General features: G+C 33.5%; 1 protein-coding gene across 1 annotated transcript in view; it reads right to left on the reverse strand.

Annotated features, from left to right (window-relative positions):
- LOC145277787 (uncharacterized) overlaps nucleotides 1-24,138 on the reverse strand; it is a 330,110-nt gene extending 305,972 nt beyond the window's left edge. The window contains exon 1 of the mRNA XM_080129567.1: nucleotides 23,678-24,138. Coding sequence (XP_079985693.1) covers nucleotides 23,678-23,717 — 40 coding nt within the window. The 5' untranslated portion in view covers nucleotides 23,718-24,138. The remainder of the gene's footprint in view (nucleotides 1-23,677) is intronic.
- Between the last annotated feature and the right edge of the window lie 2,619 nt (nucleotides 24,139-26,757).

Raw genomic sequence — 26,757 nt, forward strand, 5'->3', positions numbered from 1 at the left:
AGGATAAATTGCGGTTCGCCTTGGTTTTTGAAAAAAAAAAAAAAAAAAAAAAAAAAAAAAAGGAAAGGAAAGAAAAAAGAAAGAAAAGAAATAAATCTAATGTATAAACGGCTATATGTCTGTCTGTCTGCCGTCTGCCTGTCAAACTATCTCCCCCGAAACTAAAAGTCGCAGAGTGGCGCTAGGGGCCACAAATGATTGGATTTTTTACAGGCCGTTCTTTTATGGGTCTTTAGCATGTTGAAAATGTTTTAAGGGGTCAAAAATGGGTAAAAATTGAAAAAATCGTTATACATTTTGTACATTCATCTTAGTTTATTTTTAATTAGTTTATATATGTGTTACGTTGGTACAGTGGTAACGTCACCAGCTTTGAATGCTACAATTTCGGTTTCAATTCTAGCTGATGGCACCTAAATACTTTTTTTTTTAACTTTTGAAATCACGACCCTATAATAATATATACGAAATCTGGACAAATTAAAATATCACATTTAAGTGTATTTTATGTCCGGGCAAAGCCCCCCACCCCCACCCCGCTAGCAAAAATAAATAAATAAAATAATAACTAGGTGCATTTTCCCAGCTTTATTCGAAAAACGTTTTTTTATACTTTTATTCTGGTTTTATGAAGGAAAAACGCCAGCAAAATAGTAAATGTGTAATTCCCGGAAAAGTACATTTGATGCTTGCGTAGAATTGGTAATCTTTTAAACAAACGCATTTCAGTTGAAAACATTACGTACTTACATAAATCCGGGTGGGAAAAATAATTTATTAGAAAAATAATTACAAGTGAAAAATAGAATTTAACGAATTAAGTGTTAACGCGAGTTGTGTGACTAATTCAGTATGACAAACCGACTTATCTCCCTTGACTTAAGTCTGCCATTTTAAAACCCAATATGTCAAAACGTAATTATGAATGACTTTTTTGTTAAAAATACATCTAGCGCATCTTCTGTAATTGTAATGTTTTGAATTCAAACTAAGTCACATGTTTTTAATATGAGTCATCACTTACGAAGGCCAAAAGCCATTAGAGGATAAGGATTAATGAAATTGTCAATCGGATGATGAAGATATGAGAGGATGGAAACTAATGGATGGAAACGGTAGAATTTGATTACCTTAGATGATGACTCGATAACTATTTGTTGACATTGGATGTTGTAGTCAGCAGGGAAGCTGTCCTGTAGTAATGTGTTCCATGGATGGGAAGTTTTCGGAAATAAACTGTTTTTTTGTTTTTTTACATAGGAGTCACCACTATCAAGATCTGGGGGCCACTCGAGGATAAGGGTTAATGAGTGTATAGTAGTCAATGGGATAATATCGCAGTAATCGTTAGTAGTGGAAATTTGGTAAATTAGATTACTTAAAGGGGCGCTTCAACAAGAATTTGTTTACATTGAACTTGAAGACAACCAAATTGTAGTCAGCTGTAAAGCAGGCAAACAGAACAGAGTTTCACAGGCGTGCAGTTCTAAGAAAGAAACTTTGTTCATGGAATCTACATTTAGGTTTAGGCACAGATAAAGAGTGGGGAAAGTTATTGATCGTGTTTTCAACCAGACAAGTGTTTTTTGTGAAAGTTTAGCAAGGAAGAACCATAGATTGGCGCTCAGACAATTTCATTGACATTATTTTGATTCAGTTAGCCAGAGAAAGAAATGGAAGTTGTTTTTAGTCGTGGTAGATAGATGAGTTCTTGTTTGTGGATGTTTTATGAGGTGGAGGCAGACAGAGATTGAAGCTCAGTCAAACACCTACTGTAGAAACAATAAAATAGAGAAAGATTAGTAACTGTCTTTTGTGAGAAAGGGCTGGAGGCAAGAGAAGTCACCTACCTCCCTGCCACTAGATTGCAAAATCGATTTTGCACTTTGTCAAGGTAAGCAAAGAGAGCTCAGAGTGTTACCTTCCCAAAAATGGCAACAGTATCTCATCTTTGGACCTATCTCTTATACAGGTAGAAGATTACGTCAGGGGTCTGTTACTTTCTAGAGCAGTAGAATGATGCAACAATTTACCCAGCAACCTTAGAAACATATTTGATTAATTATTATTATCATTTTCATTTTAATCAGAATTTTGGTAAAATTTAAATTACATTTCTGAATTTTTTTTAGATGAGGATTGGTTATTCGTATTATTTGGAATCTTCGGACTACTGTTCTCATCTTGAGCGTTTTTTTTTTCACGTTTTGGTCGATATAACCTCCGACCTTCTTCAGGTGTATCTTGTCGAACTTGTGGCACAGTGATTAGATTACTTGGAAAAATCAATTGTAAAAGTGATATTCTCCTGAAGGTAAAAGATTCAATTCTAAGTGTGAGTGATCAAAAAAATACAATTGCGAATTACTTAGGACATCTATCCAGTCATGGCTGACAGAACAAGAGAATGCTACCCCCGTGAAGTAAATAAAGGATTCTGTTTGAAATTCTGTCGTAATTCCCGAGTTCAACAGAAACATTCCCAAGCTCAGCAAGATATCTGAAGAAGGTCGGAGGTTAGATCGACCAAAATGTTGTGAAAACGACACTCAAGATGAGAAAAGTAATCCAAAGATTCCAAATAATATGAAAATTTAAATTAATTTTTTTCATTCTTTTTTTTCTTTTACAAAGGAGTCACCACTTATCAAGGCCCGGAAGCCACTCAAGGATAAGGGTCAATAAATGTAAGGTGGTCAGTGAGAAAATAGATCGTTTTTTGGTGGAAATTGGGTAGAAATTAGACTATATAAGGGGATGGGATAGCAAGAACTTGTTTACTTTGGACTTGAAAACGGTCATGTTGTAGTCAGCTTAATTTAAGCAAGTCTGTTTGTAAATTCACACAGAAAGGTGATATGGTGTCTGACAATTTCATGATATAAATATTAAGGGATTGGATTTTCCAAGAAACAGAAATTGATAGTAATGGTTTTCATTGACAAATGCGACAGTTAATACAACGGCTTGATAACAAAAAAAAAAAAAAAAAAAAAAAAAAAAAAAAAAAAAATGCTTTTTTTGATAATATCTAGCTGATTTTTCCACAATTTAATTGATAATTAAGCGTTAACATCTTTTTTAGTCATTGTGTGTATATTAGTGATGGGACGATTTTAATACACTGCCCAATTCCAATACAATTACTGATTCTTTTTAAATCTCTCTCTCTCTATATATATATATATATACTAGCAAAAGTACCCGTCGTTGACTGGGTTCGAATACAGCCTACAGAAAATGGACTCTGATTTATGAAAGTATGATAGCTTATGAAAAGGAAGGGTTGTAAATTTGGGTTGAATTTGGGGGTATCAAAACCAAAGCAAAATATGATGAAAGTAAAAATAAAATAGATAAACCCCATAATTTATTATACCATACGTGTTCACACTGAAACACTTATCACAATATTCTGTGAATCTATATTAAAAAACCTTGTTAAACTTTGTGACATATTTCCATTCTATAGAGGTCAGGTGCGAACGAACACCCCATAATTTTATTATACCATATTTCTTCAAACTGAAACATAATTATCAAAGTATACTTACGCAGATAGATATGAAAAGTCTTTATTAAAGTTTGTGTCTATTTCCATTCTATGGAGGCCAGGCGCGAACACAATTTTATTATACCATCCCTATTTAAGTTAAAACATACTTATCAAAGTATTATTATGTACATCTATATCAAAAACACTTGTAAACGTTTTTTTTTTTAATTTTAAAATTTTTTATTTCCATACTTCATGGACCAGGCGCGAACGCAGACCCCACAATTTTAATGAACTACTGTTCTGTCAGATCAAACATACCCATTCCTGTGTCTCGATACATCTATCATTATATGTAATCAGTTTTTTAAAATAGTCAACCATATAGGAGCCTTTTCGGGACCAGACACACACACATACAGACATTCATCTTATATATATATATATATATATATATATATTAGTTGTTATTTTTTCCTAATTTGCAGATTACCTTTAAAAGCAATGTATTATGTGCACATATTTTCATAAATGCAAAAGTACACTTGTGTGTGTGTGTGTGTGTGGGTGGGTGGACTTATCTATAAATTTTAATTTTACTGATAGTTCAACAGTAATAAATATTTACCATTCTATCATTAGCATCAGCAAAGGAAAATTTAAGTTAAAAACAAAAAACACTAAAAAATAAAAATAAAATAAAAATCACTGTTGGCTTCAAAAACTAAACACATTTTTCTAATTTTAATACCCTTAATTCTGATTTTTTTTCAACAACTCCATAAAACTATTTTATTATTGCATATTTAAAAATCTCTACTTATGTATAAAAGGCATATTGTCTGTATGTGTGAGTGCGTTCCTTATGGACTCTGAAACAGCTGGGCCGATTTTTATGAAACTTCACAAATATAGTTTATGTGTCTGAGTGTTCTTAGATAGGTTTTATATTGGATTGCTTCTGGCAAGTAATCAAAAAATCCGATTAAAGAAGGACGTTCAATCTTGAACAAAGCTAACATCCTTATACAGCCTAACATCACTAGTACATTTGAGAAGTTTTATCACTGCACAAGCAGAAGGGCCCGGTGACTAAAATGAACAGTAGGTTCTTTGATAAGACAGGGGCACATTCAAAATGAATGTTTCTGTTTAGAACACAATTGAACCATAATACTTGACTTTTGCATTTTAAACTTTAATTCAAGCCATCATATCACAATAATTTTATAAAAATCAACAGTAGGTTCTTTGATAAGCCATTATATACAAATAATTTTATAAAATCAACAGTAGGTTCTCTACAGTGCAATGTAGACTACAATGCCTTGTGGACTAAGTCACTGCAGAGAGGCATGTGAAGCTTCTTCCTGGCGTCCTGAAGCGAGTCCCCAACTACAACAAGCGATCCACCGATTTGATTGAAAAATGAACAATTTCACTGATTTCGATGACAATAAAAGAATAGTGTGGAACATTCGTTGATCCTCCTTCAATCCCGGACAACGTCAGGTCTTCCTGCTAGCAACTTAATAAATTCATAAATGATCAGCTACATAGTTGTGTCTTATTTTTTAAGAGTACTTATTAGTGATGGGACGATTCCAATATTTTTTCCGATTCTGTACTAAATTCCCGATTCCAATACAAGTACTGATTCCGATTCTTTATAAATCTCTATAAATGTAACTATAAATGTAACTATAAATGTAACTATAAAATAGTTATTTTGTCTTGATTACCGTAAAAGCACATCTTCAATGTGCACATATTTTCTCAAATGAGTGTATAATAGTTAATGGGATAATATTGTAGTGATCGTTAGTAGTGGAAATTTGTGGGTGTCGGGGGGGGGTGTATATAAACTTTAGTTTTACTAAAAGTTCAAAATCAATAAATATCGATTTTTTTATTATTACTACCAGCAGTTGAAGCTTTTTTTTTTTTTTTTAAACAAAATCAAATAAAAAGATAATTAAAGGAATTGGTTTTGGCATCAGAAAATAGGCACAAAATTTTTTTCGATTCCAATACCCCCAAAAGTTCCGTTTTTTTCTGTTAATCGTCCCAACACTAGTACTTATCAACGATGGGACGATTCCAATATTTTTATGGATTCTGATACAATTACAGATTCTGTTCTAAATTCCTAATTTCTATATTTTTTCGTTTAAAATTACTAAATATTTATAGAGTTGTTATTTTTTTTTAATATTCTGATTAGAGCAAAAACCCATGTACATATATTTTTGCAAACGTAAAAATACACATGTGGGAAGTAATCTATAAATTTTTGTTTCGCTTGTAGTTTAAAAACAATAAATATTTATCAATTCATCATTAGTGCCAGCAATTGAAAATTAAGTTGTAAAATAAAACAAAACAAAAACAATTAAAACAAAAATAATTAAAACAATCGTTTCTGGCACTAATTTCCCTTATTCCAATATTTTTTAAAAAATGTTTTGATTTTTCCGATTCCCAATTCCGATTAATCATTCCAAGACTAGTACTTATGGCTAGAAAAATACTGCTAACTTGTGCTAATAGTTTCAAGTTTTTAGTTTTGTTTTTGCTTAACTATGAAATTTAATGGAAGCCATATTTTCCAGCCATTGCATTTTCTCATCTTTGGTTTATTACTTAAATCCACGGGAAGTATTAAATATCAAAAAATAACAAAAAATAACAGAAATCTGCACAGGAAAGGCATAAAACACGTGGAAAAGAACTCATCAAAAGCAGAATTTTCTTATAATACAGCATTCAGAACAATTTTTTAAGAAGGGGTGGGGTCGGCAGAGGGAAGAGGAGGAGGGATATTAAAAATTAAATATCGCCACAACCGTCAAATCGGGTCACAATTTAAAATTTTCAAATTTAATTTAAATGTATAAAATGAAATTAAATTAAAAAGTTGTTTAAAAATAAAACTGCACATTGGAACAATCTTTTCACTGTTCTGACGTGCAATCATTTTTTCGCATGAAAGATGTGATATTTTCTGATAAAAAGTCCTATGCGAATCTTCATTATGTTATTTGAAAAGTAATCTTTGGAAAAAAAAAAAAAAAATCGAAATGCGATGAAGACCCCCTCCTATTCACTCTACCCCAAGGGTAAATTTTTTTACTTTCTTTTCACATTAACAATCATCTTTAAAATGACGACTTGAATAAATTCCCGGTTATGCTAAAATCGAATATCAGATTCAAATTTGGGTCAGATAAATAGTTTTCTGAATATTAAGACATTTTTTTCCAATGTATTACTTAATAAATGTCAGTGGCGTTCGCTATTCTTAACATGGGGAGGAGCGGAGTATTTTGTAACACATTTGCGCATTAGTGCTTTTCAGTTGGGGAAAAACATGGCCTACAGTAAAAATAGAAAAAATTATATTGGATAATGAAGGTCTTAAAATCCAGAAAACTACTCGTCTGCCCGAAATTTAAATGTGTTATTCGTTTTCAACATACACCAAAACCTACTAAAATTCGTTCATTTAACGGTGAATGCCGAGGTGGAAAGAAAGCTAAAGTAAAAAAAAAAATTACTCAGCTCTTAATGTTTACACTATAAACTCTTTTTTCAAATACTCATGCCTCCAATTATGCAGCTAGGAAGTGAATTATTTTTAGATCAAAGAAATTTTAATTCAGAATTCTTACGAATGGGATAAATAACTCTCACAAGAATTGGGGAGGGGTATTTTTTTTTTTCCACTTCAGCATTCATCATTAAATGAAGTAATGCCGAAACTTTCAACAGGGAGCTTATATTCTCCCCTATATTATACGTCTTGGTCACTTGAGGCCCTTAAAATGTCTGACTGGTATCTTGCCTCTTAGAGAGAAGGCTATCTTAGGCTTTTGTTGAACAGTGATGGCGTCATGACAAAAACACCGGTTTCTGGTCAGTGGTCAGCCACATAAACAGTTTAGGGGTAGCTTTTGCCAGCCAGCCTAGTAACCTCTTCCCTTCCTATTGGGTTCTTGAAGGACTTTATTTATTTATTTATTTTTAACTAGCTTAACTAGTTCAGAAGATTGAATGCTGGTGGTGGGGGTATCTTTCACTTTTGGTTAGTTTTGAAGTGAGTCTCCCCCCCCCTCCATTTTTATTACCATGCCTTCTCCAAATTTTCACAACTTTTAAAAATCAATCATGACTTGAATAAGAAAGGTTTTTGTCTACAATACTAGCCTGGGTGCTCGGTGTTGCCCGAGTGTTTGGAGGTGTGTGTTGAGCCAAAAAAAAAAAAACAAATAAAATAAGTGGTAGTAGGCAGGCAGGCTCAAACCCGTACTGCAAAGGAAGAAAAGAACGCGTGAAAAAAAAAAAGCTGTTGCTTCCATTGCCAAACCGGAAGTGACGAAGATTTAAATTAAGGCTAATCAATCGAAAAGAGGGGATGACTTTAAAAAATATCGGCGAAAAAAGCGACCCCTCCCTGTAGAAAAGTGCCCAGTTGAAGGTGAAGAAATTAATGCTTTTAGCCAATTTTTCGATATTTGTCATCTGAATGGTCGAGCTTCAAAACGATATTGATCTCGTGAAAATCTGTCGACTTTGTCGAAAGTTTTAGGCAGACAGACATACAAGCATACATATATTTAAACAGACGGGTGAGATTTATATTATAGATTTATATTATAGATTTATATTATAGATTTATATTATATCTAACAAACAGGAAGATCCGACAATGCCCGGGATTGAATGATAATCAACAAATGTTTCACACTCCCATATTTTTATTGCCATCGAACTCGGTGAAATCGCCCATTTTTACATCAAATTGATTGATTGCCTGCTCTAGTTGGGGACTCACCGTGGTGCACCTGGAGGAAGCTTCACATGCCTCCTTGCAGTTAGTTAGTTCACAAGACATTGTAATTTACATTGCACTGTAGGGAACCTGCTGTTGAATTTATAAAATTATTTTTATATATAGTTGCTTGAATTAAAGTTTAAAATGCCCTATTGCTTTTTAACGCGTCATTTCTTAAAGATGGCTAACGAAACAGTCAAAGCAAAAGCATAAATGGATATAAAAACACTAAAACATCACTTGAAAATGTTATTCAAATTTGGTAAGAAAAGCAACAAATCAGTACCTACGAGAGCACCTGAAAAGTGTGTGAAAAAAAAAAAAAAAAAAAAAGAAGAAATACAAATGTGCCTGTCAAATGCATCTAGATAGTTGGAGGGGTGGTCTACTTCAAAGAAAAAAATAAATGACATGTTTAATAGGATTAATTTTCCATTGACCTATTTTATTCGGTCTAGTTTATTTCAATTTTAATTTCTTTGCAGTCCTAACGAGATGTGTTATCACTGAAACGTTGATTGATCCGCATAGACCGTTTCTAACGTTTAGTGTGTGTGTGTGTGTGTATATATATATATATATATATATATATATATATATATATATATATATAGAGAGAGAGAGAGAGAGAGAGAGAGAGAGAGCATAATCATGTTGACACACCAGATCACCAAAGTAAAGCAATGTTGAGCCTGGTTAGTACCATATGGGTGACCTTTTGGGAATTCTAGGCACTGCATGTGATCTCCGCTTATCTCGGCATTGTTTCCAGTCGTCTTGGATCTCCACTTGCTACTGGTATTTCGCCAATTCAGTAAAGATATGGTTGGAGATTGCGCAACTCTTGCCACAAAAATTCTACATGCAGGCACTCTTACAGTAGGTATCCATAGTCTGTCAAGACTGAAGGAAGCTATATATATATATATATACCCACATATACACACATACAAGCTTTATCCCAGTAACCAAAAACAGTATCAGTCCACGATTATGATGAATGCACATGCATAGATCGTTAACATGATCGAATACTTATGTTAAGAATAAGTATGTTTGAAAACACTTTTTAAAGATTGTAGCAAGCTGGCCTAATGGTTAGCATACTTGCTTCACTGTCTTTAGGTTTTGGTTTCGATCTCAGCTCTGGTATTTTTGTTTTACTTACAAGGAGTGAACTCTTTAGAAAAAACAATACTTGACTACACATGTCTCAGTTCCTGTATGAATTTAAATATAATATTCATGCATATTTTACGACCGGGCAACGCTGGGTGGCCTGCTAGTATATATTTATAAAAGTGATCTCTTGTCCTACTCTTTGTCTGTCTGTACAAAGGATGATCTCTACCAAACTACTTTGTCAATTTTTGGTCTACAGGCTTGAAACTCAGGGTAGTAGTCGAACCTGTGGAACAAATTCGATTTGGTTTCTGCTGGTAAAAATAGCTGGTGAGAAATCAAAACTGCTAAAATTTGAACTTGACAGACTTCAGTCAACTTAAAGTGCTTCTCTATGCATGCAGAAATATACATTTATACGTCAGTGTCAATTTTTAGAGTTTTGATATCCATCTGTTGGTGGCTCAGATTGTAACAAATAATGCTGGAGTGCTTGATGTTTTGGTTTCGATTCTAGCTGATGGCACCCAAGTCATTTATTTTTTTTAAACTTTCGAAATCATTACTATATAATGGATAGAATATAATAATCAATAGAGCATTGGCTCTATAATAATAAATATGAAATCTGATTGAATAAAAAATATTACATTTAAGCATATTTTACGACCAGGCGGCCACTACTCTATATCGAGTATAATATAATAATTAATAGATAATTAACTCTTTAATAAAAAAAAAATACAAAATTTGTATAAATTAAAATATCATATTTAAGTGCATTTTATGACCGAGCAACGCCGAGCAGCCAGCTAATTTATATATATATATATATATATGTATGTATGCATATGAAAGAAAGAGAAAGAGAGTGCGCATTGCTCCTAGTGGATTAAATGCATCCCGATACTAACCTAGAAATTTAAACGTTCCGGTAAAAGACAATTAAGACATGCATCTAGGAGATTGAAAACTCTGACGTAAAAACCTGAGGTCTGTTTGCGCTGTCTTGCGGCAGCCATTGCACTGACTGAGATTAGCAGTTGTACCAAAAAAGTGGTTGGTTCTACACGAAGCCTTCACCATTATGAAATAATCATCTGTGTGGATTTCCAAACAACTTAGTTGTTGTGGCAGAACCTCATATGTTAAAATCAACGAAAGTATCCATCATAAATATATATATATATATATATATATATTTGTAGTCATCGACATACAGTCCTGTTTCGTTATATCACAACTCATCAGTGCCGCTAGACTAGCATCGCTCCCTAGCCAAGGATTGACCCTAGAACCGTCGTGTTGACAGTAGGCAGTTCTCCCACTCGACCATAATAACTCGTCGGAATGTGTCTGTGTACATATATATGTATACACACACACACACACACACACACACACACACACACACACACACACACACACACACACAAAGCTGAATCACTGTTAATTAAGGCCCAGGGAGCCACTTGAGGATAAGGTTAAAGAGATTGTTGGTTGGACAATGATTGCCACTGCATGACGATTGGAAATAACAGATGGAATAGGCAGATCATTTCTTAAGAAGCGTTTATCCAAGAGGTGGTCCGTATGTGTGCGTTTGTGTTTATGTGTGTGTGTTTGTGTGTATGTTTGTGTGCTTTGTGCTTGTGTGTTAGAAGTTTTTCAATCTTTTGTGTGTTTTTGTATGTGTGTTTGTGTGTATGTGTGTGTGCTTTGTGCTTATGTATGTGTGTTTGTGCTTGTGTGTTAAGTTTTTCAATCTTGTGTGTGTGTGTGTGTTTGCGGGTTTGTTGTATTTGTGTGTGTGCTCGTGCGTGTTTGTCATGTGTGTGTGTGCGCATTGACATTGAAAGTAACCTCCAACAACTGGGCATTCTCAAACAGGTGCCACACATGGTCCGATATGCGAAAGCATTCACCATGGAAACAGGATTCACTGTCTCCTCCACTCATCCGATTTAGACATGCTCTAATCATGATATTATTGAGCACTCATTCAGGAAGAACGCAATGAACACACGCAATGGAGACAAAATATTAATTATAATTTCATATATTAGTAAGAATAATAGTGCAACGGTAAAAGGTCCAACTATTGACTAAAGCGTCAGGTTCAAATTAGATGACTATTTTTTAGAGCAAGTTTTACACACAGCTTTTAACTCTATCATAGAGACTCGATATGTTTTTATTAAAAAGAAATCAAGATTACTTAAGAATCGTTTTAGTCCAATAACTTTTCCTATATATATATATATATATATATATATATATATATATATAACTTTTATTTATTTTACATAAACGTCGTTATATATTCATGAACATGTTTCGGTCAGCTGTTTACAAGTAACTAGGAACCTCTTCTACAGACTACTTTTGTATAAGCAATATCGCCTGAAGAGGTCTCTAGTTACTTGTAACTGGCTAACCGAAACATGCTCATGAATATATAGCGACATATAAATGTTTATGTAAAATAAATAAAAAGTATATCTTGCAGTTTGCTTTACTTTGGTAGTGAACATCTTTGTATGAATCTTGTAACCTTCCTTGATTGTTTCACCTCTGGATAATATAAACCGGGAATTTATACACACATATACACACACACACACACACACACATTATATATATATATATATATATATATATATATATATATATATATATATATACACAGGGTGACCCAAATAAAACGGGTCCCAACTCTAATTAGGATCCGTTTCTTAATGTTTTGTCTGAATGAAATGAAACTTTGGTCATAACTAGTTTATTATATTCAAAACATCACATCAAAACACTAGGGTCTTTGCCCTTTTTTTCTCCGTTCTACAGCATATATTCTAGATGGCCTCCATTTTAGCTTTTTTTTTTTTTGGGGGGGGGTCACCCTGTATATATATATATATATATATATATATATATATATATATATACATACACACTATTATAGAAAAGTCACTTTGTATATGTGTGTGTGTGTGAGTTCCTTCCTCATAAGTTCCGAAATGGCTGAGCCTATCTTTTGCAAATTTCACACAAAGTTAATTTATATGTCTGGCAGTGTTCTTAGATATGTTTTGTATAGAAATTCATCTGATAAGTATCAAAAATAGAAAAAAAAAATCCGATCATAAAAATAGTTTTACTCTCTTAGAGATAAAAAAAATAATTTTTACGTTACACCGGCAAGGGAGATAATAAAATTTCAACAAATCTTCTAAATCTTTCCGTCTTAAAAAAAAACAAAACAAAAAAACAAACAAAAAAAACAAACAAAAAAAAACTAATTTATTATAACCTGGAGATACAGCTTAGTGGTAGATCATTCGACTACAGATCGAATGATCCTCTGATGAAGCCCTGAGTGTACCTCACCATTTTATTTTAATTTTTTCTTATTATTGAGTTCAAATTAAGATAAAAAAAAAGAGGTACTATTAAAAATCGTCACAAATCATTTCTTAGTTTGCATATTTTAAAACTAAACGTCAATCAAAAGTGACTTTTCCAAGGCATTCATCGTCAAGCCCAAATATCAGCTGGCGTGATATTGTAAACAAACACAGACGGAAATGAACGGCATTACCATTTTATTAAAAAACTTTTTTTTGCAAATTAGTTCATCGGCAAATTATTCCTTGTAATATATAATAATCAATAGAGGATTGATTCTATAATAATACATACGCAATCTGCATAAATTAAAATATCATGTTTAAGCGTATTGTACGACCGGGCAACGTCGGGCTGCCAGCTAGTATACATATTGATTGAAAAAAATTAAATGCATTTGTAAAATGAAAATAAAAACCAACACTTTCAAAAGTGCTCAATACAAGGTAGAATTTTATAAATATATTTTATATAAATGTTTAAAATGGTCGACACAAATCAAATGTCAAATGTTTAAACATATATAAGTGTGTGCGTGTGTCTGTTTGTAAACTTAATTTAAAAAAATGTAAAGACCAAACCTTCTGTTTGAAGAGACAATGAATGTCATGCTTGCAAGATGAAGAGTTAATATTGAGGCAAGGATTATCCAATCACAAACCGCACTCGAGGTGACGATGTTTAAATCCAGTGGTAAAAATTCCAAGGAAACTGAAAACAATGGTGGATTAAAAAGAAAAAAAAAAAGAAAACAGAAAGAAAAAAGTGTTCTTTTTTTCAGAATTTTTTTTTTTTTTTTTCTTTTATCTGACTGGGGGATATATAAGTGAATGTAATACAATTACCTGATAAAATTTTAGCCTAGTATGCAGAGTCCAATGTTAAAATGGTCGACACACACACACAAGTTTATAAGGTTCATAGGGAGAACCCCAGCATAGTGCTTGCTTATTAAGAAACTTTTGAAAACAAGAGCTTAATTAATCGAGTGTGCGAGATGCCATTTCCGGATAGACAGATATAAACAGAGGCTGAAAAGAGTCCGACATAGTCGATCAGGTATTGGTTCCCTTTTGTCTGGATTTGAAACCGGCGGTACTGATATTATTCTGATTTTCTGTAACACACACACACACACATATATATATATATATATATACTAACATGTGTGCTCGGCGTTGCCCGGGTATTTGACTTTGATCCCTATTATGACCCCTTAAAATTTATTGTTTTGGGCTCAAATCAAGTTATTAAATTAGATTCATGTCCAAGGAACCTATATCTAAAATTTCAAGTGTGTAGACGCAAAATTGTCGGAGGAGTTTGGTAGAGTTCTCAAAGGTCAAATCGTTGAACTTTGACCCCTTAATCGCCAAATTTCTGGCCAAAAACCGATCACATCGATTTTTCCAAATCTCAGTACTCTGTATATCAAATTTCGAGTCTTTAGACTAAAACTTGACAGAGGGAAATGTACACAGACAGACAGACACTTTCACTTATATATATATACACACACACACACACACACACACACACACACACACACACACACACACACACACGAATACTATGATACGACTGGCCAACGGCAAAAAAAAAAAAAAAAAAAAAAAATCAAGATGAGTTTCCCAACCTGGAGAGGGGAGGAGCAACAATTCCCTATTAATTTGCCAACCGGAGGGTGTGTGTGCGTGTGCGCGCGCACGGGCTAATACCTTTTTTATACCGAAAGCATAAAATGTTATTAAGAAATAAATTATTCATTGGCAAAACGAAGGCTTCCCGACTCACGAATCGTTTGAAGCATGACGAAACAGCTTGAGAGAGAGAGAGAGGGAGGGAAGGGAGATGAAGCAAGGTAAGACTAAATGTGACGGAGAGAGAAAGGGGAAGTAAAAGAAAAACAGGAAAAGAGAAAGGAAGATCAAGTCAGAAAGAGGTGGGGGGGGATAAAAATAAAACTCAGTCAAAAGGCCGTAAGCGATAAAAAAATAAATAAATAAATAAATAAAAATAAAACTAAAAGAAACGCAATTCCACTTTTTTTCCGAAATACAAAACCATCTAAAAAGTAGAGAAGGTTTTATTTTTTTGATACGGCATTAATTTTTTATGGAACTGTCCGATTGTGGAACTATTCTGCTGATCTGCTTTCCAGCTGATTACAACATGGTCGTCTTCAAGTCTAAGCAAACAAGTTCTTGTTAAGCAACCTCCTTAAACAATTAAATTCTAATCAATTTCCACCACTAATGATCACTATGCTGCTGTCTCACTGGCCACCGTACGCTCATTAACCCTTATCCTCGAGAGGCCTTTAGGCTTCGATAAGTGACGACGCCCTTGTATAAAAATGTCATTCCACTAGACGTAAGGAGTCAAAAAGTATCAAAGATGATTAATGGCAAATATTTTTGAATAGTTTAGATTTCTTTTATTAAAAAGAAAACCTTGGAAAAATAAAAGGCAAATAATTAAAATAATCGAAAACTTCAATAAAGAAAAAGAAAATGAAAATGTTATGCATTCATTTTTTTTGTGGACCGTTATACTCATCTTTATATCTTTGTTGTTTTATCACGTTTCGGCCAACTCATCCGCTGGCCTTCTTCAGATGATTGACTGCAACAGGATAGAATGTTAAGTCTTGTAACTATATCCCCAGTAATGACTGCCTTCCATAGTTGTTGTCACACCATGCTTGGACCAACTAATCCTTTGGCCTGCTTGGGTAGGATTGAAACCACTATCTTCAAACAATGCTCACCTGGAACTGTAGCAACTCAACGCCTCTATCCATTGTGCCATGGGCCCCGAAATAATTACTGGGAACACAGCTACAAGACTCAGTATTCCTATCTCATCACGGTTACCTGAAGAAGGCCAGAGGATGTGATGGCCGAAACGCGATAAAACAACAATTATGAAGATGAGGATAACAGTCGTACAAAAAATGAATACGCAAATTTATGAAACATCGTCTCAATGGATTCCAAAAATAATAAAGAATGAAATAATGAGAATTTTATAATTAAAAAATGGTTTTAGAAAGATAATTAGTGCATTCAAAACAAAGTGAATTCATGAAAAAACATTACATATTCTTGTCATTTTTAACAATCGGCAACGAAACAAAAAAATGTGGTGAAATAAATGTACAACAAATAAATGTTACCAAAGGCAAGATAAGTTCCTCTTCTCTTTACCTGGATAAGTTTTTCCCCCTCTATATTTTAACTGATTTTAAAGTGATTTATATTTGATACACAGCTAGTGTCAACTCTTAAATTAGAACGACGGTCAAGTAGAGTCTTGATAATCAGCCCAAAATCGAAAATTACATAAAAAATATTACTAATAAAAATATATAGTTCGCTTGACATTACATTTTCTCAGGATTTATGACAGTTATTAGCTAGGATTCTGTTTATTTTTAGATTTTGGGGCGATTACGGAGACTCCAGATGACCGTCCAATATCAGGTATGTTTTTTTTTGTCCTAACTTTACAGAGCTAACACTAGTTGTGCTTAAAAAAAAGGCTTTAAAATAAGTTAATACAAGTATCCAGGTAGGTAGAAGAGTAATTCATCTTGCCCTTGGTAGCATTTATGTACATGTTTGTTTTACTCCCCCCCCCCTTTCTTATTTTTGTTGGCTTTCGCACTAAATTCTTCTCGAAATACACTTTTTCACTAAACAAACTTAAATGTGCTGCCATAACGTTTCCTGTAAAACCAATATTGTTGGATTTACAATTTGTTTTGTCTATTTATTTTTTTTGTGTGTAGCTCATTTAGTTCTTACTTTAAATAATTCTTAGTCTACAGAAACAGTAAATACCTCTTCCGTCCAATATTTATATGTAATTTTTAATATTTAAACGTTTAATATCCATTTGGAGGCATTTATTACATAGAGACAACAAACCGAAAACGCGATAAAAAAATTAATATATAACAAACAGATATTACCAAAGGCAAGATAAACCACTCTTCTACTTACTTATATAAGTTTTTAATGTTTTAACTTATTTTAAAGTTTGAAACGAAAGGAGTGCTGAGCGCTTAAATTAAACAAAAAACAAAAGATGGCGACATGAGACTCTCACCTTTGGAGTACAGAGAATCGATGAAAACTCGAAAATAAATAAAAATGGTAATAATCCATCCAATAAAATTCACCATGGAATTTGTTAGGTTGGTTTTTATCAGTATTTTGTTTTATTTTCGAGTTTTGAGCGATTCTTGGAACTCATGTTGTTATCTTTGTCTTCATCTTGACGTAAGCGCTCAGCACTACTTGTGTTTCAAGGTTCTTGTTAAGATATGGTCGACGAATCAATTTTTTGTAAATATGTGGTTTTAAGCAAAAAAAAAAAAAAAAACAGTACTTACTTGGCATGTCGAAAATAGTAATATGTCCAAAAATTACGGAAATTCCTCGACTAGAAAATTACTTATAGTTAAATGTAATTTTTATGGAAACTTGGGAAAAATTGTCTATTCCCTAAATGTGAACACCTTGAATATTGCGAATACAGGAGACAAATCGTCCTTTTTACCAGGCTGACATACATTTTAGCCTTATAGCGATAGACTTTATTTTTTACTAAAAACACAATAGCAATTGTTCCAGTCAATGAATGTTCGTAATTTTTGTATATATTACTATTTTTAATGACAAATAAATAAGTACTGCTGTTTTTACTTAAAACCACATATTTAAAAAATCGACCTGTCGACTGTATCTTAAAGCACCCGTTTCAAAATTAATAAATGCTTTAAAATAAATTAAAACATTAAAACTTATATAGGTAGGTAAAAGAGTAATTTATCTTGCCTTTGGTAACATTTATCTGTTACATATAACATGGCGTAACAAAAAATAAATAAAATAAAAGGTAATCGCAACTTCTCTCCCAACTTTCGGATTTTGTAATCATGCCCATGTGCATTTATTTTCTTTTAATGAATTGATAAGTAATTTTTGATATAATTAAATGAATGATTTTGCGCTACGAAACAAGTGCTGTCAAGAATTATGCATGTCAATGTACTTAAAGGAATAAATTGTAACATGGTCAACATCTTGAACTTTGGAATATAGACTTTTGTCATTTATTCACTACATTGCTTTGTAATTACATTGAGCTTAAGAAATGAAGGATTGGTATGAATAAAAGGTGAAATATAATTGAAAAAAAAACACATTTATATATATATATATATATATATATATATATATATATATATATATATAGATAGATAGATAGATAGATAGATAGAGAGAGAGAGATGAGAATAATGGAAATAGTATTCTGACAAAATAGAGAAATAAAAAGGAACAAACCAAGTTATGTGTTCCAACGTTTCGTCTTTATTTCATCCAGAGGAGGTCTCGAAATAAAGACGAAACGTTGATGAACACAACTTGGTTTGTTCCTTTTTATTTCTCTCTCTCTCTCTCTCATATATATATATATATATATATATATATATATATATATATATATATATAACCACTTTTTCGTTCTGTCGTCTGTTGTAAAACACGCTCTCTATTTGAATTAGTAAAGATGAAAAAACAAAAAAAAAAAAACAGATAGAAAAAACAAAAAAAAAAAGCCAATACAATTGAAATGGATATAAAAAATATGGCAATAATAAAACAGACCTGACAGAGTTGTTGGTTATGTGTCAACTTCCATCCTGCAATCTAGACTAACAACTCTAGAAGTCGAAAGGCATTTTTGTTTTCTAATCATGAAAGCAAAACCTCCGGGAGCAAGAAAGGGGAAGGGAATCTCTTGGGGGAAGTGTCCCCCAAGGTATTGGAAGAGTGGCAACTCTCAAAGCAATAACGTTAGTCCCAGCATGAGGCAGTGCCCAGTCGACACTGACATCGAGGATGGGACTGGTCCGGTCGTGAGTGTGTGGGGACACCCCAGGGATAAGCACTACAGGAGACAGGGACAGCGTCCATTCGTGGAAGGGAGAACACACTTTTATGTCTTTCTTTTTGATAATGTCGTAACTTCTCTCTGTCTGTCTCTCTCTCATTTCGTACCAGCCTTTTACTTATTTATTTAATCCCTGCTGTCATCAAAAGAAAAGAAAGAAAATAAAAAAGAAAGAGAAAACGGCACCGAGTGCCGAAAGTGACGTATCCATATTAGTTTTTAAAGAATATTCTTTGTATAAGAATGATTTTAGTGTTTTATCAATATTATTTAACATTTTTTTCTTTCTTTTAAATACCAATTCTTTCTTGTCTTGGTGTATTGTTTTAGTAGAGACCATGTCTCCGGTCGGTACGCAGACTCTTTTTCTTGACACTTTATGGAAAGATGACCCCATCTAACTAACGATCAGAACACCAATATTTATATTTTATTCCTTGCCTACGAACATGTGTAATCAATTAAATATCAAATTTAAAGACAATCTTTGCATGCAACATTATATACGACTTCGATAATGTAATTGACAAAAAGAGAGTATTCGGTTGTAATTCTTTAAATTACCTAAAACTAAATTTTGAAAAGGAGGTTTTAACTTCGAAATATTAAAAAAAAAACCCTGAACGCTATATAACACGATTGGAAAGAAATAGTAAGTAGAAATTAAAAGATAATTATTATATTACATATTGTCTCTCTATGCTTATTGTCACCTCGTTTCTCACCCAGAGGCTCTTTCAATCCACCCGGTGCTTACATTGCGTTTTCAGCCTTCTAAACCTCCAAACTATCTAAAATATATACGCTTTTAGTTCCTCCAAATACCAAAGAACAGCCACAAACAGAGTAAATAAAAAAAGGGGAGGAGGAGTCCAATCAATTCGACATTTGTTCGTCTTCCCTCAAGTTTATTCTATAAAAATGTGTTAAAAAAAAACCCGTTGTACATGAGCGAGGTGGGTATAAAAAACAAAAACAAAAAGAAAACGAGGAATGGTGACAATTTTTAATAATACTAATAACAGTCATGTGAATTAGTTATGGTGGAGGGGGGGATCATTCAAAGGTTATGAAGTTAATGTAATATAATGAAACAAGCAAGAAACAAATATCAAGACATGTACATGGAAAATGGCCCGTATCACACACACACACACACACACACACACACACACACACACACACACACACGGCCTTATGTATGATATGAAAAGAGACTGGGATCTTAAGATCGCCATCATTCTAGTAATTGTAGGAGCAACCGGACCCATGAAAAATTACTTGTGGAATAATTGAACCAAGTGCAAGGGAAATACAAACCATTGCACTCAATTGGACAGTTAGAATTTAAAAAAGATCTCTTGGTTGGAATGACTGAAATAATGGGTGAATGTCTGGCATCCAGTAGGATGTCCCATCCCCAAATGAAAACAAAACGATTAGAAAATTAACACACACACACACACACACACACATACACACACACTGAGCTCGGATTCATTCGTTGATTTTCACGAAAACATTAAACAACTATGGGATTTATGCAATGTACAATTTGAACAGATTCACAACGCATTTCGATGGGGGTGGGGGTGCAATATCAATGGAATTAATAAACTATAAGATAAAGTTGCATTTCTATAAATGTATATCTGTCACCTTTAGGCTCAGCGTGCTTTCTTCCATCGGGTAAATCAGAAAAGCGAATTAAAAAAAATCTGGAGAATCACAGCAACAGCAACAGCACCGCGAGGCCGAGTGATGATGCGGTTGCCGGAATGATGACGATATACATATTGCTTCCTCGTGTCACACTGGCAGCTAAGACACTTGCCTTCCTATAAATGTGTAACCATTCGACTGTAAACTGTTTACTAATAAAATGAACCAGCACATATTTTGAGTCTATAACAGTAAATATTTTACCGAGTATGACGACATTTAGGGCCCTTTTTGCTACAGGTAGGTAATAAACGACCGCTCATTCAAGAACAGATATAAAAAAAATCGAGAGTAAATTTTTACGACGTACCCCGGTGTATTATAAACACTCCCCAACCTCCCCATGTTAAGAACGGTTTTCGGAATAAACACCTCCCCCAACTTCGAAAGCCATTCTTAACAAAATCGAGAGCTAGAGAAATTACAATTATTCATTTTTACAAAGAAAAGCAAAAACAAAGACTCCTCAACCGATATAAACACACACACACACACACACACACACACACACACACACACACAGTATGTATATTTAGCACTAGTGAATAATGCCTCTGCCTCACTAGCATACGAATAATAAAAAACACATACAAGAAGAGAACTATTCATAAAAATATTAATAAAGGGCCGAAACAATTGTTCGCTTGTATATTAAAGAAAACTGACCCCCCCACTTTTTAGATGAGCATAAAACTGAATGTCTGCTGCCAGTGAAGCAAGCATTTCATTATATTATAAAAGTATTTATAGCTCTAGTATTGCACTAGCGAGCTATCTAAATGAATTTCACGCTATTAATCTCTCTCTCTCTCTCTATATATATATATATATATGTGTGTGTGTGTGTGTGTGTGTGTTTCGTTAAATAGAATAGACGCTTTTTAGTCTATTAATTCTAGTTTTGATTGTTTCAACTTCTGAATAATCGTGTTCGTTCATTTCTGGCAGTTAGATCAATCTATCCTTGACGATGAATCCAGAAGGATTGGAAAGTACTCGGACTTACGACAAATATGGCGATTGCATCAGCCAGTTCCTGCCAGAAATGAAAACCGTTATGTTGGAAAGGATCAAAAATAGAATTAATAGACAAGAGAAACGCCTACTTTATTTAATGAAATATGTTTTGGAGAAAAAAAAAAAAAAATGCTGCACACACACACACACACACACACACACACACACACACACACATGTAGGGCTTTGTCCAAGAACCTGGATTGACGAAGTTCAGTTAATTCCAGTTAGAACTGAAATATGTTAGCAAATGTGTAGCCCAAAGTGTTTGCGCGAGTAAAAATTATTTATCTCTATCTCTATATATATTTATCAAAATAGACAAATTTACATGGACACGACACTGGGCCTGCTGACTGACCACCTGTTCGAAACATTAGCATGTCCAGTGTCGCGACCATGTAAATTGTCTTTATCAATAAATATATATCTTGCTTTTTTTTTTATTGAGCACTCTTGATAACCTCGTTAAATTATATATATATATATATATATATATATATATATATATATATATATAAAGCTAGAGGTAATATGATTTATTAAAAAAAAAAAAAAAATCAAACTTAAGCTCCAAGAATTCAACATTAACAATCAAGTATTGTACGATCGTTTCTGCGATGACACAGAATTTTATTTGAATACAGCATTATCATCAACACCGGGATTTGACACGGAGTGGAAAGTTGACACAAATGTAAAAATATAAAAAAGACTGCACAGGAACTGAAGACCATAGGCTTAAAAAAAAAAAAAAAAAAAAAAAGAAAAAAAAAAAGGTAGATATACTTAGAGAAATGTGTTTATGTCATCCGCAACAGCTGTTCTGTTCTGGAATTTTATGACTCTTCAGTGTGGCTAGACATAACGAACGCTCGCATCATCAATCCCAAGATTTGAAACTCGGACGCTGGGACACTACTGGATGTCATGCTATCGGAGCTAACCAACCTATTACTTATATATATATATATATATATATATATATATATATATATATATATATATAGATATATATATATATATAGATATATATATATATAAAAGGAAATCTTTGTAAGTAAATAGTAGTAGTAGTAGTAAGTAGTAGTAGTGGTAGTAGTAGCAGTAGTAAAGATACAAGCTACCAATTTGCCATGGCAACGCTGCAAATAACACTGCGTGTGATGCTGGGTTGAACTGCCGATTGCGATGAGGGTGTGCGCCTCTCTTCATGTGGTTGTCTCTTTCTAGATTGAAGCTTGTGGGTGGATATCTCTCTTTTATGCACCCCGGGCATGAAAGATGTGTTCCCCATTTTGGGGAGTTTTTTTTGTGTATGTGTGTGTCGTGTGTCAGTTAAAAATTGAAAATAAAACAGCGAAAAGTAAATAAAAAAAAATCGCAAACAATACGGAGACGTCGATATATATATATATATGTGTGTGTGTGTGTGTGTGTGTGTATGTGTGTGTGTGTGTGTGTATTGTTATTCTTTTTATTTTTTAGTTAACTAGATATCTCTGGCATATATACAGCAATATAATAAAATTTACGTTTTCGCTACAAATGAAGAATTAGCACTTATGCAAAATACGGACCGTGCTAAAAAATAATAACATTATTCAGAAAGCCATTCTTAACATGGAGGAGAGGGCGTTTTTTTTTTAACTATTCTGTACTTTCACCAAACAATTTAATAAACGAAAGATATCGTTAAAATTGAATTTAACGTTAAAATCCTATAATAACAAATTGCATGGTCCGTCTTCTGCATAAGTATTGAAGAAACTGTTATACAGTTAAAAAAAAAAAAAGAAGAGGAAAAAATCTGTGTCTCGATTTACTCCCCCACCCTCCCCCGAAAGGAAGGACAGGCACAAGGTCAGTTTTTTCATGTAAGTGCAAAAAGCCAGCTCCCTCAAAAGGGACTCTCTCTAGGTGTCCGTGACGGGAGAAAAAAGAAAAATAAATGTAGGAATAAATACACACGACAACCCCCTTCTTTTTTTTTTTTCGATATGTGATTCAACCAGAAAGGGTTTGCCGTTTTAAGACCACATTAGAAGATTGAAATTGCAATAACGTGCGATGAAACGGAATCTTTTTGGTAGCAGAAAGCGACTGAAAATACTTACGTTTACATGAGCGTGGCCTCGCTTGTTTCCTTCTCGACATGCTGCTTGGAGCTGGGCTGAAAACCTGGAGTGGCGCTTTGGTCACCACCGCTGCCGTGGCTGCCACAACCTCCTCCCCCTCTCTCTCTCTCTCGCTTACAACCTCCTCCTCTCACTACTACCACACCACAGGCACCGACCTCCTACTCAATAATCTCCGTCTTTTTTCTTTTTTATTTGCGGTCTTCTCTCTCTCTCTCGTTAACTTCTATTTCTTCTTTCAATCCGCTGCTTCGGGCGATTTTATTTATTTATTTATTCATTTATTCTTCTCTCTTTCAGATTTTGTTTTCAAGTTCTTATTTACTGGTCTCCCCACGAGGGTAAAGTTAGATACAAGGTCATTTTTTGTGTGTGTGGGGAATTCCAGCTCCCTAAAAAGGCGCAGGTTGGATGGGACTAAGAAAAAAAAAAAAAAAAAAGAAAGAAAAATTGTCTCAACCGAGAAGGATTTCTTGGGACGGAATATATACTACAATCTTAGCCCGAAATACCAGGAAGTTGGAATTTTTTTTTTTTTTTTTTTTTAAACTTCCCATTAAAAAAACAAACAAACACTAACTCATGTCACATACTCCCAACACAATCGACATCAGTTTTTAAGGGAACAACGAGGATACTAAAAAGAGCTCTCGGTTGGTTTCAATAAAAAGCAGGGCAATGTTGGAAGCTGGTTTGGCTGCCCCATAACCAGCGTTACAATCTTCAAAGGAAGAAAATTAAAAAAAAAAAAAAAAGAATATATTATAATAGTTTTATGTGTTTATTTTACTTTTATCTTATTTTTATATTGTTTAATATTTAATGTTCTGTTAGTGTTCAAGTGGTCCGTTTATTATTAGTGTTTAGTGTTATTCCTATTTACTTGTCTGTCCATGAGAATAGAGTTCAGTTACACACAAAGTCGGTTTTTAATGTGGGGAGAATCCAGCCCCCGTCCCACACACACCCAAAAGGGGCACCCTGGAGAGGAACAAAAATTAAAATTGTCTCAGTGTAGAAGGATTTCCCTTTTAGTGACCAAGGAAAGAAAAGATGAAGTAATTAGTATCAGAACAGATGCTACATTTTGCCCCTATCCAAGAAGGACAATTATTATTGTGCGTTTTTACTTTCTTTTTTTTCTTTTTCATGTGTAAATTTAATCAGTAAATGTTCCGTTCCGTTAGTGTTTATTGTTAGTGTTTAATTCACTGTTAGTGTTCTGATTAGTGTTATTGCGTTTTTTTTAACTTTAAATATTTTTGTGGCAATAAATGAATGACAAACAACAACACAGGGGAGGGGGGGGGCGAAAATCGGGCACTTCTGCATTATTTGGTGATATCGAATAGGCGACTCGAAGTTTGCAGCAAACAGCGTCAAATAAAAATTATTTTATTTTTCTAAAAAAAAAAAACAAACAAATACTTTTATACATTTTTTACAATGGAAAAAAAATAAATAAAGGCAATGAACAAAAGCTTTTTATTTATTTTCTGCAAAAAAAATAATTATGATTCAAGTTTTTTTTATCTGACACTGTTTGCTGCGGACTTCCAGTCGCCTATTCTTCTGCATCATTCATTAGTTTAACATTATTCCCAAGCAATTTTAGAAAACCATTCTTAATCTGAAGGGGGGGGGCGGCGTTGTTAATTCTTACGTTGCGCGGATGGAACTCTCCTAAAATGAATTAATTTACTTGCGGGCTTGCGGGTGTTAAACTGCACTAGTGCCGAAAACCGTAACGTGCATACTGCATAGCATATCACTCACCGATGATATAAAATGTCATCCCCTTCATAAACGTTTATGCGAGTGAAAGATTGTGGTAGCGTCGTATCATGCAACAAGAATCAGATTTCCTTTTTTATTCGTTCAGTTATCCAAGAATGACAATCACAATATTTATATTTCTTTCGCTTTCTTTTTAATATGCAACGAAAGAGTAAAAAAAATAGAACTAAAAATTTGGTGTAAAGAACCGTTGGAATGAATTGGATTATTAAAAAAAAAAAAGTTGGTTAAATAATAAGCGAGTGTTGTTTAACTGTGATTATACTCCCCTCCTCCCTGTCTTCATTCTCAGATCTGTATATTTTATTTTTTAGCGCGCGCGCACGCATACACACAAGTTATTCGTCCGTGTTTTACGATTGTTTTTCTTGTCATTTGCTACGCAGACGCTGGATTTTACTAATCACATTTTATTTTTCCTTCTTCGCGACTGGACGATGTTTATTATTTCTATTTAATTGCTCCCTCGCAGTAGTAACATAAGATTTTTTTTTTAAATCTGGGGTATAGAAAGCGTCCCCAGCATTAAAAGGTAGAAAAAAAAAAAAATAGTTGTGAACGATTGAACGAACGAATCCGTCGGCATTACTCGATACGGACGCCTCATGCAATTGCCGAAGAAGGAGAAAATGCCTGGAAGGATAACCTCCTAGGAACGAACCGAACCAAACCCATTCCGACAAAAAAAAAAAAAAAAAAAGTTTGTTCAGGTGATGCGAAGTCAACACCTAGGTTAGCAGAATGTGCCAAGAATTCGCCCCTTTCCTGACTGGGCAGGAAAAAAAAAAAAAAAAAAAAAAAAAAAAGCTAAGAAAGGAAGATAATTATAAATTTAAAGCAAATAATTTTCGTTATCGAAGACCACCGTTTAGTTTTTTTAATTTTATTTTGAACAGTTCACAGTAGAAAATAGTATACAAAGAATAGTTGAATTATTACAATTATAACATTGTTTTTACCGCTACTACTCGGTTGATTTACGAAAGAAGCGTTTATAAAATTTCGTTTTTTCTTTTCCGGCAACAAACATGTAGAAATAACGGGCAAATTAATTAAATCGGTCCACACGTCAACAAGCAAGATAAAAATAAATAAAGTAAAAAAAAACAAAACAAAACATTGTTATCGAAATCGATGCTCCGGTTAATACCATTCAGTTTTTCCCCGTTAATGTTTGTTTTGCATGATGGCTTTTTTTTTTTTTTTGACATTACGTAATTATAATCTATAGCTGCTGAGTGCTGGTCATACTGAAAAAAAAA

This window comes from Euprymna scolopes, chromosome 1 (assembly GCF_053919585.1).
Source record: "Euprymna scolopes isolate OS-2025 chromosome 1, ASM5391958v1, whole genome shotgun sequence".
Taxonomy (NCBI): Eukaryota; Metazoa; Mollusca; class Cephalopoda; order Sepiida; family Sepiolidae; genus Euprymna; species Euprymna scolopes.